The sequence below is a fragment of the Aythya fuligula genome, chromosome 6 (genome assembly GCF_009819795.1).
Source record: "Aythya fuligula isolate bAytFul2 chromosome 6, bAytFul2.pri, whole genome shotgun sequence".
Classification (NCBI taxonomy): domain Eukaryota; kingdom Metazoa; phylum Chordata; class Aves; order Anseriformes; family Anatidae; genus Aythya; species Aythya fuligula.
This window is the reverse complement of record NC_045564.1, coordinates 8,037,704-8,051,468: the sequence shown is the minus strand read 5'-3', so window position 1 is coordinate 8,051,468 and position 13,765 is coordinate 8,037,704. Positions and strand designations below refer to the sequence as shown.

The 13,765-nt window shown below is 36.2% G+C and overlaps 1 protein-coding gene across 1 annotated transcript in view; it reads right to left on the bottom strand.

Annotated features, from left to right (window-relative positions):
• Positions 1–13,765, bottom strand: part of SPAG16 (sperm associated antigen 16) — a 381,187-nt gene that overhangs the window by 342,155 nt on the left and 25,267 nt on the right. The window contains exon 9 of the mRNA XM_032190097.1: positions 11,171–11,313. Within this exon, the coding sequence (XP_032045988.1) occupies positions 11,171–11,313 (143 nt within the window). The remainder of the gene's footprint in view (positions 1–11,170; positions 11,314–13,765) is intronic.

Genomic DNA, 13,765 nt, shown 5'->3' with positions numbered 1-13,765 from the left:
AAAGTAATAAAAACAGGATTTGAAATATAAGGAACAATATTTTTAGTTCCAAAGCCTCCCATTTAAAATCTTTCCTGACGTCCATAAATTATTAAAAATCAAACTTTTTATTCCAAAGAACCGCTAAAGGATTGTTTCAAATGATAAATTTTAAGGCAATCTAAGGCCTTGTGGAGTAGCTGATCTAACTGGGTAAGAATAGTCTCCCGCACAGGTGTTGGTGTGTTCTGACTAAGCTCCTAACCACAGCTCTGGCACGCACAGCCAGTTTTACTGGCACTGAGGCTGTCGACTCATACAGATTACCAGATGGTGGCTAGAAGCTTACTGTGTGTGTATCCTGATGAAAATGGAAATAAACTACACACAGATTGTAAAGACCTCTTTGCTATAATTCTCAGACCAAAAATACATTAACTTAGCACCAAGGCTGACAATATACACGTGCGCTTTAAAGTTTGGTTGTGTTTTGGGGAAGAACACGGGAGTTATCAAATACAACACGGGATGTATCCAATTAACTTTAAATGTGTTCCACACACTGTCAGCCTTCCTTCCCCTCTCATTGTTTTTATGTTCACACACTTTCTGAAATACTTAATTAGTACATAAGAGGCTGCTTTCCATTTAAAAACAAACAAAACACTATAAATAAGCAATAGTGCCAGCAGAGCCCTTTCAGCTTCTCTTCACTGTTATTTTCAAAGCCATTTTAGCCTGGGTGGATTTGTGAGATCAAAGGAAGTCTACACACATGTGGTTCAGAGCTTTGGTGGCAGGCAAAAATTGGCCGTGAAGCGATCAGTTAGCAAAACAGAAGAGAAGCTGGAGAGGCAAGATCAGATCAGGGGAAGTTTAGTCAACAACAGAGAACAGGAGCAGCAAAAGAAAAAGCTGCCAGCGCCTCTACCCTGGAACTCAAGAGAACATCTCTTTCAAATTACTGTTATGTTTGGACAAAAACAATCACTTAACTGACTGCACAGCAAAAATTCCAAGTAAAATACACTTGCAATGAGGATTTATTTTTTTTTAAGATACTCTTTAGAAGTAAAAATAGCTCCTATTTCATTCCTACTTTTATTACTATTTTTCACGCTTGGAATAATGCAAAACCAAGGATAATTTCTCATGTAAACCAACCCTATGATCTACGCTTAAATACAGAATTGGGGTATTTCCCCATCACATTAACATGGAGATGTGTTGCTCTTTGGCTATTTTATCTGCTGTCTCCAAGCTTGCACATGAACACCGTATGAAACAAAAACACATTTTTATATGAAGTGTGAAGAAGGGAGCCTGTTAACATTTTTCCTATTAAGAACATCCTTTTACGGACGTTTTCTTAGGGCAAGGGCATGAAAATGCATATATAAGCAGCTGAGATGTCACAGGTATAGCATGCATTGTTACTATATTAGCTACAAGAACCAAGTATCCTAATCAAACTTAAAAATAATAGTATCAGGATACACCAGAAGTGTGGAAATATGAAACACACAAAGAATTCTCACTTGAACAAACAGTTCTGGTGCGCGTGACTATCTTTTTTAAAACACTCTGGTGATTTTTTCCTTTTCTTGTTTTTGTTCTTTTTAACCTACAGAAAGGTGTGGAAATTGCTTTTGACATTTAAATCAAAGCAGACAGCCTCAATTTTTGCTGTATTACTTCAAGAGAACAATTTCTTTACAGATGCCACAGAATGCATTGTAGGTTTGCTATGCTTGTTTGCTTTCTAGCACGAGTGAAACATTCCTGCAGTAATAAAAGCTTCTTTGGGTGTGTAGTAATTGTGTGATTGGCTGATCTACAACATTTAGTGTTATCTGCATTGTACACACACCAAACAAAAACTCTGTGAAGATGAATACAGGAAAACTTCACAAATTATACAAGAGTTAGAAATAAACTGAGTCTGCTGGATGAGTATACGGTGATACTGCCATGGTTTCAGCATGATCTGGCCTGTGCTTTGAGTAACAGAATTCTACACTAGCCTTTCAAACTCCTGTAAACACTTAGTAATTTTGGTGCCTTAGTTGAAAGAACCTAGAGCATTTACAAGGAGTGGAAGTAGGGAAGAGAGAGGTAGCTGCGAGGGAGAGGAAAGCAGCACTGACAGGAAACAAAAAAACATTCTTTGAGATGAGGCGTGAAGCTACTTGAGTACAAAAAATTGCAAAGTGCTTTTTCCCAAAGACAAAGCTCTGAGAGACTGTTACAAAATTCCACTGTAAGAAATTAGACTGCACTTTTGTAAAACCAAATACCTTTGCAATAGAGTATGAAAGCACAGTTAACAATGAAATTGCTGTCTGATGTAGAACATATGCTGTTTAGCAGCTGCGCTTTACACAAGTGATTGCCTTTAGCTGCAGCAGACTTGATCCACCCTCACTGTCTAAGCATCACTCTGTAAATGATTTCTATTCCACTGACAAAAAACAAACAAACAAAAACACACACAAAAACAAACAAACAAAAAACCACGACCACTTGAATACACATCGTTAGAGGGCAGTTTCCAGGGGGAATCCTTCACCAAGGAAGCTTTCTTCAGGAAAATATAACCCTTCCCTGCAGAGGTGTCACCATCTGACACTTGTTCAGCCATCTAGAGCATGGACTAGTATTAATGACAAAGAAAGTACGAATGGGGTGGAAGGCAGCAGCCTGAGAGGACCTTTCTCAAACACAAAAAGGCCAACAAGAGCTTCTCCATCCCAGCGATGTTCCTCCTGAAGCCTGAGGAGCCCATAAATTCTCAGTGCTCTGTCAGACCTCAGCCTCCCTGCTGACAGAGACCTCACTTGACTTACTGCGGATACAGGAAAAGATAAGGTCAGCAAACCCTTGATTACACAACGACTGGCTTTAGTCCTGACCAAACCTGCCAGGCCTAAATTTGAACTGGAAATCCAATTATGCAAAGTCCTGTGACACACTAATATCATCTTCACAATGATGAGACACTCAAATAAAAATAATGAAATTTTCTGGGAAAGTATCTGATTATTAATTCATAAGCTGTTTGGCATACAACCTTATTTCTTTTCACATCCACAGTATTCAAACAAAAACAATTAAGACTATTTTCTACTCCCAAAAGTCAAGCACTGTTTGAATATACAAGACAAACAGCCCTGCACAAGATGAGCAGCACATGTTCCTGCCAGAGTACTTACGGCACGGTAGAAAGATTCGTTACCATGAAAACTAAACACTAATGTTGAATTTCATTTGCCTTAGTGATGCTTACATATGCAAAGACTTTGTTTAAATATTGGAAAAAGACCGAAACACCAAAATCCATAACTTAGCATAGAATAGTTAATTTAAAAAATAAATACCACAGTTAGTGAGCACCTGAGCCCTTCCTTCCAGATTTTAGAGGTCTGAGTGCTTATTTCATATTTAAATCACATTTCTGTAATTTGAAAGGCCTCCAGATTTATGGATGAATCATTTACACTGAACTATATTCAAATGGAAAAATGGAAAACAATTAGTATTGTTAACTTTGGCCTCATCCAATCACCATTAAGTTTGCTTGTTTTTTTTCGTAAGTATATCATGCAGTAGCTCCTTCCTTCATAGTGCTCCTTCCTTTTAACCATATCCCTGGAACACCAGTCTAAGTTAAACACTGACTTTTATATTATTACTGGTTCTTCTGGAAGATTATTTCTTTAAAAATAGTGCTGATTATTCCCCTACGTTCACCATTCTGAACATTTTGACTTCCAAGTTTGTATCAGTTTCAATTAATTGTAATTAACATATTTCATGAATTTTACCAATACCTAAAAATAACAAAACAGATCACTGCTTTGTTGTATTAGAAACTGTAAGTACATATACAAGGTTGCCAAAGTTATTATATAGCTCTTCCCACCTCTTGTGTTGTATGATTTTTACAGTGAAATATAACTTGTATAAGGACAGAATTATAATTGGAAATAGACTTCTGTGGAATTCATTTTTCCCCCTCATACAGGAAAAAAAATCACTTCTTAAAAACAATCTGTATTTTTCAAGTGTAATGAGCTTCATAGCAATTGCATCCTAACCCAGGCACCCAGAGGCTGAACTGCCAGAAGTGTTGCAGAGGCCATTCTAACAATACTCAGTAATTTCTCTTTCCTTTAAAGAGCAGACACCTTAGAAAAGCTATACCTTCAAAAAGGCATTACAACCGCCCAGTTACAAAGGAAAGTTGTACTGGCAGAAGCTGCTTTGGTGGGATTTCACCTGGGCATGTTTCAGAAAGCATGCTGCAAGCACACTGCACGTCTTCATGAAGGAGCAAGCACACCCGAACCTATCTCCTCTTTGACCCCTCCAAAATTTCCAAACAATTGCTGAATTTTTAAGCTCTTGACACTTTAAATAAAGGGAAAACAAAGCATTATTCCACAGTTAATGAAATTACTCAATTACAGTCTTGCAGGCCTAACCATGCTGATGTTACTGACAGTTGTACAAGCAGAGCTGTCACCCGCTGCGCGCTTTGTATGGGGCTCTTGTTCTCTTGTCAAGTCCTCTCTGAAATCGTGCAGAGTCAAAGCCGCTGGAAGAGCACAAAGCAAACGAGACAGCGCATTGCAGGAACTCCTGCGGCACGAGGAAACCTGTGCACAACAATTCCCAGTCGTCCTGCTTTGACAGGGCTGTCCTGAGGAAGATAGCAACAGCTATTCTTGGTTATGTTTAACTAATTTTTCAATCTCTCAACAAATCTGACAGGCCTTTTTTTGTGTGTGTTTTTTTCTTTTTGTGTGTGTGTGTGTGGTTTTGTTTTTTAAATTCAAGGCAATTTCAAGAGGTCCCTTTTCCAGGAAATGGAAACATCTGCATATAAAAAATTTAGCAGCTTTATTGTCAGCACTTTTTGCTGCGATAGCAAGGAAGAGATTCACAGTCTCACAGAAGGTGGGCTATTACTCTAAAATCTGTCACAGTATTTCTACTCAGCTACAGAAATATATGACTACGTAAAGCATATCTACAATTAGATCAAATACATCTTACTTTCCAAAACTCTTCTCTATGCATTTTCAGTCTCAGGGGCCTGTTATTTCATTACTTAGCAGCATGTAATGACTCAAAACAAGCAATGTTTTTTAACAAAAAGAATCCCCTTGGACGCTCTGCAAGATAATTTTATCAAGGGCCAATGGTTTAAAGTATCAAATGTAATTATTTCTACAAATGCATGGCTTTGGGTATCTTGATTTAACAAAGCTGCAATGATGTATGGAAAATTACATCTATGTTGTCTTTTATACATTTTTCTTTTAGACTTGTATTTTAGATCCATCTTGATTTGTAGATAACATTGAGTTTTTTTATGTTTTTTTGTTTGTTTTTAATTAATTTATTTTTATTTTTCTCCATGCAGGTGTGACATCTAAAAACACATTTAGGCAAAGCCTAAAACTAAAGCCAGCAACACATCATCTATTGCATGCCCTAACATACAAATTACAATAAGCACATATATTTCACCTAAAACAAAGTCTTTTTTTAAAAAGCATTTTCAAGGTTATAGTAGCAGCTTTAAAAAGCTATTAGCTAGCAAAAGATCTAATTCTTTTAAATTAGATTCCGTCAAAATCAACTACAGAACCTTTTTAGCTTATGTTAAATGGATCGTATTCTTAACATCTGGGTCACAGAACAGTAATTCCATAAGCAAAGAGGCATCATACCCCAAAGATAACTGCTCTTTGCTGTTTAATACCCACTCACACCACAGTAGTGCCAGCCCCCACCGTGTATCTGCTGATGGTGGCCCCCAACAAGAAGCTGCTCAGGCTGTCCTAGAGCTAGTCACGCTCCTCAGTTCACAAGTACACATCCGCAGGCTGGCAGATTGTCTGACTGCTTTCCCATCTGCAGGCACTAATTTGAATATTTCCCCCTTTTCTTTGCCACTGAATCTAATAGAAACTTAATTGGATATTGCTGTTCTTTTATACAACATTAAAAGTCGCTCTTTCTAGGCAAGTGTTTTGGGTTTATGTGGCAAGGTTCTTGTAGCTGGGGGACCACGGGGTATCCTCCAAACACAGTCCAAGCAGCACATTACATTAACCTCCCTACACTGAGGCTGTACACTCATGATGGTAACTGGTGAGCAATTCTCCTGTCCTTACTTCAACACTTGAGCCCTTTCCCACCATATTTTCTCCCCCCTGTTCCCTTTAGAAGGAGTGCATGTGTGGTCATGGTGGAGTTTAGCTTCCCAGCTGGGTGAAACCACCACAGTAAGGCAGAATCTCTTTCCCCATAAGCACAATTATCTGGGAAACCTAATGACAGCACCTAAACAGGTCTTCTGCTGATGAGTCCATGCATCCCCTCTCCCAAAGGGTCATATGTAAGTCCTCCAAAATAGTTCTCTATCCTATTCCAGTGACAACCTCCCTAGGCAATCTACTCCAGTGCTGCTGCAAATTTACTTTTATACATTTTAATATGTAGTCTCAACCTTTCACATTGGATTTCTACTTTATTACTTCTTGTTGTAACAGGTTGTTTCCTTTTTTTTTTTTTTTTCCTCAGAGGTTTTGGTTTTTGAAGATGTATCCTGTCTCCCCTTAGTTTTCTTTTCTGTTAGCTATGCACTTTCACCTTTTCTCTGACAACTTTATTGCACAGACTTCTTATCGTTCATGTTGCTCTGCTGTAGATGTTGTGCTTCTCTCCTGAAGAGCTGGGCTCAAACTGAACACGATGCTGCAGTCAAAGCTACATGCCAGCTGAACAGCACAGGAGGGTTATTCCACATCCCCCCTACAACATCCCTGGCTTACATGGCAGTATGGCTTCTGGCTATTTTGCAATATCATGTCATTGTTGACTCATACAAGCTTGTTTTACATAACAAACCCTATATCCTATTATAAAGGAATGATATGTATTCAACCCTTTATCTTCTTGTTCCGTATTTGCACAGCTGATCTTTTTTGTAAAGATAGAGTTTCCTATGCTTTTTTTGCATTCCATGTTATTTCTTTAGATCAATTCTCCAATAGGTCAAGTTTTAAATTGCATTCCTGTCCTCAGCTATCGTTACTGTTCCACCTCCTTCAAACCCAAATAAAATAAAGCAGTCCACAAATTTAGTATTTTTTCTGTTCCATTTTCTAGGTCATTAATGAAAACATATTCTTGCAGAAGCCTATTCAATATATCTGTGTTTTTCCCATCTGTTTTCTGTTCATTCAGGAAAGCTTCCATCAGGCCAGATTTCAAGAGCTAAGAAACAGTACCCAAAGCTTTATTAAAAACATAAAGGCTCTTACCTATTAACAATAAACTATAAATTAACAATATTGACTGCTTCTCTTCTATCCAGGAGACCTCTTATCCTGTTACAGATGCAATTTAAACTCAATTGCTACATCTTTTCCTTTCAAATACATTTTCACTGCTAAATCTTTTCCTAATTTCATCCAAACATTCACTAAATTATTCACTAAATTTTCATTTATTCATTCCCAAATTCTTTGAGAATTTAAGCTATAATGACTACTGTTTCGTTTGTTTCTTATTTTTTCTCTCATCTGAAGTAGACATTTTCTTTTCCCTACACCAGACTAAGATCTTCTACCCTTGTATCTGGTATTAATTTTCTTAGATATCTGTCTGGAGTTTTACAATACCAGTGAAGGACTACAGAAATAAGCATACCTGTATTAGCAGTCAGTATTCTTCTCTCTAATGAATGTCAAACCCAGAACGATTGCTTATTTCATTTATGACCCTTCCTGACTATTTTAGAACCATGTATTTCCAATTCTGTCCCAGTTATGCCATTAATATTAATATAATTTATACTAAAGCTCAGTAATCTGGTCAAGTAATTATTTAGCTTTTAGTTTCTCTTTTGTTTGACAGCACACAAACAGTAGATGGGTATTTTGTGTACTTTCTTCCATCGAAATGAGAGGAAACTTGGGTTACATACATGTATTTGGACCCAGTCTTAGTAGCTACAAAAGCTATTACTAATGTACGGTTATTGGATTTTACCTCTGTAATTCTTTAATATGCCATTCCCCATAATTTCAAAATCTGTTCCACAGTCATCAGAAATGTCCAATGCACCTTTTGATAAAGTTTTACACCAAATAAAATTTCAGAGAATTAAATGGTGTTGTAATTTATTATACATAGAAATTTAATATACCTGACAGAGAAGCTGCAATTGTCCTGTTAATAACAGAAATTAAACAGAATTTACTGTGTGGGGAACCTGAGAAAAATTAATGATATAAAAATAGTAAAAGTACATTTCAACAGCATAATGAAAACCACATTATCAAGGTTCTCTACAATTTTAATGACCTGTGAGTACATTTTAATTTAAATGCTTAAAGCAGTAGTCTACGCAAATTCTTAATCTAATAATATTTATGCTATTGATTCTGACTTATCAAGGGCTAGATATATCAACAATTTAGCCTAATTGCCTGTTACTATATGATTTGAGTCTTGCAATAAGGATTTCAAAATCAAACGTAAGACATTAAAAAAAATCCATATTTTTTTCCACTATTTCAGGGATACATTTCATCTCAAATGGACCTTGGGTTTTAAATTACATGTCAGCTATTACAGGATATTACAATAACACAATACATGTCTGTCCTTGGAGTGAGTGCACTAGCTCAGCCATGAGTCCTATTTGCATTTACTTAACAGCAAACACAGGCATTTGTTAGATCATTATTTAGGTACAAGACACAGAAGAGACCTTAAATTATTTTCATCACCATAGCTGTATCATTAATGGCACAGTCAATACAAATGTTTACAATTTTGTCTCAAGAATACAATTTCATGACAATATATTTGCTTTTTACTGAACATGATACAATCCTAATACCTACATTTCAAAATCGGACGAACTCCTGGTTAAGTTCACTCTGTGAACTTTTGTTAACTTTAAATAACTAACATTTTATTGGGGAGGTAAAGTTGACTTAGATATTTAAATTAAGGCTACACTTCAAGTTCTCTTTACACCACAAAGAATTATTTTCGTTATTGTAAATAAGAACAATTTACAGTATACTCTTTAATAAATACATTGCCACATTGAAAGGAATTATTATATGAAAGAACATAAGTCACATAAGAGATGGGAGAAGTGACAATCTTTTGATACAGTCAAAGAAGTTGAGGTGGAACATAGAAATTTGATTCCAAACGTTATATAAAATGAACTGAGGAAGGCAGGACACTTTTATACCTAAATGCTTTCCAGTGGAACAAATACTCAGAGCTCAACTGTTGAGTGAAAGTGCACAATTAATAATTTAGATTAAAACTTTAGTTCAATAAATGTGCACTACAGGACAGAGTTCTCAAAGTATCCTCATTTTAAACACAATTTTAACTCACCCTTTTGCCTTCTACAGACTCTGCCATTTATTTCTAAATAAAATAATAAAAATACTACAGTAAAATGCTGTAATTCAGGTGAAGTAGTCTAAAGTACTATCTTTTGTTAGGAGGAAAGGAAGTAGAAATAATACACCCAGGAAATGTGAAATGGAAAAAAAAAAAAAAAAAGAGTATGGTTCTATTGTTGGAAAAGATCTGTTAACCTCGTACCTAAAATTCTAGATTGCTTAGCCAAGTCAAAATCTAGTACATTCACACACGCACGTTTTCTGATGTCTTATTTCTGGATCCACTCCAGTTTTCTAATCCATTGATTAAATAAAGACATCAAGGCCTCTGGTAGGACTCATTTGGGAACACAAATGAGTCTCTGTGCAGAAGCACAGAGACTTGCCAGAACCAGCCAACTAACAGTGCTCATGAATTTCAAAGAACAAGAGAAGCCAGACAGGCACGCTACCTGTGCAGTGCTTATGTACTGAGGGGTGAAACATAACTCCACTGAAATTTGCTATAAAAAGCCTGATGACTTCAGTAGAAATAGAAGCAACAGAAGAACTTCATAAACCAAGAAATATTCATCCGTTCACAAGTCACAATGAAAGGACAAGATACTTATGAGAGTCTAAGATGGAAGTTTCTAACCACTGAATGATGAACAGGGAAAGTGGAAATGGACTGACTGGCAGGTGCCTCAGGAAGACTCAGGTACTAATAGGTAGGTAGGCAGTGCAGACAATTATTTCCAATACACATTGACAAGCATTTTAAAGAGAAACAGAACACAGATATACACACAACTATACATTATAAAAACATATAAAACACAGGTTAAGGACAACGAAAAGATGAAAACTGAAATAAATGGTTATTTTTGTCAGAAACGACTTGCATACCAGTATCCAACAGGAAAACTGCCCGTGGAGAAAAAAAACAGATACAAATATACAAAAAAGTCACCATATACATATCATTACAGAGAGAGGAAAACACAGAAATTGATTCTGACTACAACAAAGTAAATAAAAATATTGTTGTGTTTTTCTTCAGAAGTGTTTTTAACTCTAACAGTAGTTCCCAAACAAGAAAAATAAGCCCATATAACAGTTTTAATAACCTAAAAAAAAAAATCTACAGTTTAGAATGTGTACCTCAATCTAAAGATGTAAAAACTACAATTTAGTCCTAAAAAGCAACTTTGAAAAATAAAGAAAAAAGCGGGTAAACAAAATCATTTCAACCAAAAAAACTGTCAGAAATTCATTTTTGATTTTGCACAACCTGCAAACTGAAACAATACATCTGGCGCCATTCGAGTTGAGAAATTTTCATCAACTGTTAGTAAATGACCAATTTTTTGCCTTTAGTCTCCCAGATGTTGTATCTTTTAAGCCCTGGTAAAACAGGCTGAAATGCCTGAAAAAAATTGCAAGTGTTATGGAATAGGCCAGGATTTCTCCAAAGTTACAAAAGAAACAGAACAATGAACATGTATAGTCAGTGCTCTTTCTTTAAGGCGATTATAACAGGCTCTTGAGAAGTAGTTTGCTAGTTTCAGCTAATCAGACTTCCTAATAGTTTCTATTGAGAGTAATTTTTTCAGGCAATCACATTAAAAATGATACTTACCTGTACTATTTATAGGTATGAAACATCTGTCACTACAGGACAGACTGCTCTCAGTCATGTTGGACAATCACCCTTCACCACAGCTTACTAAAATGTAACTGAAAAGAATGTTGCATACCTTCGGATATCTCTTGCCTGTCTTCTCAGAATCTTTAACTGGACCATATGAAGACCTTTCAGCATCAAGCATTTTTTGCTGCCTGGCTTCCCGAAGAGCCTTCTGGGTGGGCCCCTCTAAACTTTTTTTTCTTTCATGGGCTGCTACAAAATAAAACCATCATTAATGTAATCAGGATACTTTTTTCTTTCTTTCTTTTTTTTTTTTTTTTTTTATAACCTTAATCTTCTGGAAAACGTTTCTTTACTTGATATTATCTAGACATGTGAAATTCTATCAGAAATTCTACTTTAAATAAAGATATCCAAGTTATTGTGCCACGCACGTAAAGCATTCCAAGACTGCATATAACTCCGTTCCACTGATTGCTTTGGTGTGACCTGTTTAAGCATAACTACTGGTACCCTAGATTTCGCCCCCAACATGCCACAGAGGTTTTGGATCTTGCTATACCGAAGAATCAGAGTAAAATGGATCAACTGATCGTCTTGCTGCATCCTAATATTTCCACCAATGCACTTCCCTAATTTACAGCCCAAGTTTCCTTTTGTTTCCTTGTCCTTCCTCCCAACGCACCTTTTGAACAAGGAATTACTTACCAACAGGGAACAGCACAAAAATCCTTAGCTGTTATCATAGCTGTACATTGTCAGAAGTGGCTGAATGGAATACAAGGAAAGGTATAGCCCATAGAAACCATTGCACAGTGCACCTGGATCTCCCAGGATCTGGCAAAAAGCATACTATTTTCCAACACTCAGTATTGGCAACTTCCATATATCCGAATGCAGTCCCTTGCAATCCCTGTATCTTGTTAAAACGGTCTGCAATATGCATGCACGTCAAAGAGGGAAAAGAAAGGAACACTAATTCCAACAGGATTCGGGCACTTACTACCCCTCCAGTTTCTTGCAAAAAAAAAAAAAAAAACTCACATAGAAAAAAATTACAGAGATAAAATCCAGACTGAAACAAATGAAATCAACACTACACATTCCTAAATGTCTGCTGTTGTGAAATAAAGTTTTACTAACTTTTTTTTTTTTTAACCTTGACCACAAAATTCAAACTCTGACTTAATATAGGGGGAAAAGAAGAAAAATCCCTCTCTGCTCTTGAGGCAAAAATCATGGATCAAACAAGCACAAAACCCTTCTGTACACCCAAACTGTGAAACACTAACTGATAAAAAGAGCTGTATCTGCTACAACTAAATACCCATATTCTCACTGCTTTCAAAGGTAAAGCTACAAATACCCTAAGCAGCTTTTTCTGAGGAGGTGTATGCTGCAAAATAGTTTCGCATGTAAACACTTTCTCCTCACTCAGTAACTGCTACCCACTAATTAGCATGTTATTCACAGGATACTTGGTTTGCTGGTGCCTTTGAAATACACATAAACCAGCACAGTTGTGATAGTTGAAGGGCTTAAGAAGTCAATAACCACTGAAAAATGGCAAAATCCAAAGAACTGTTGGATTGGGTTTGCACTAAGATGGCAACAGTTTGTGTTTACAGATTTTTCTATTCTGATTGCACTGTAGCTAGAAATGGGACAACCAGGTTTAAGTACTTAACTGGTGCCTTTTAAATTACTTCTTACATGACCTTCTAAGAGCACTTACATCACATAAAGGAAAGAAAAAGCACAATAAACAGCCCTAGCAATGAGTTAATTCAACCATGAGTAAAGAAACTCATTGAGTTCAACTTCTGAGTATAATTAGGTAATAAATTAGCAGCTGTTGTTTTCAGAAAACACAATAAATGTACTGAGCAAATAACAGTTTTATAACACGTTTTTAAAACCACGTGTTATACTAGCATTCAGTTTGGTTTCTAAGTAAGCAACAATCTAGATTGCTTAATTCCTTTAGGCAAAAGTGATCTTTTCTCATAGAACTACTTAAAATTAGGTCTTGATCCCTAAGTAAGGGTGCAAGTGCTCTATTAGCATATACCTAAAAAAAACAACAGTGAATTCTTTGATAATTAGATTGCTCTATGATCTTGCTACCAATTCAGGTAGGATCAGATTTATAGAAATAAAATATAACAAGAAAAGGTTTTCACTAATCTTCTTGCACAAAACATCTCTTGATTTTAAAAGTAATATAAACTGAAAATGTAAGATCAAGTTATACCAACTTATCCTTCAGAACTGACTTCTGAGTAAGCATAGCAGAGAGAACATTCTATCAAATGGCCAAGTCCTAATCCTAACTGTGAACTAGTTCCTCTCCCACTGTTAAGTGTCCTTCCTATCAACTCTCAACATGAGAAGTGAACAGGAAACAAAAACTTATACCTGCAATTATTTTAAGAACACCTGATGAAAGCTTCCTCTTGAAAGATTTGGGTATGAACACTCTTTGCAGAAGGCTAAATGACAGTTTGACTGGCAGTGGTACAGCAAAAAAACCTACACCCTACCAAATACATAACATTACATTACATGCTCTATTGTGGATGCTATGCTATTCAATTATTTGAAAACCATCATACTGATGGCTGCTACATCAAATGCCTTAGTATGTCCAGAACAGTGGTCTTAAACATTAAATGGTGTCACTTTTTTCTACCTAGCTGCCAGA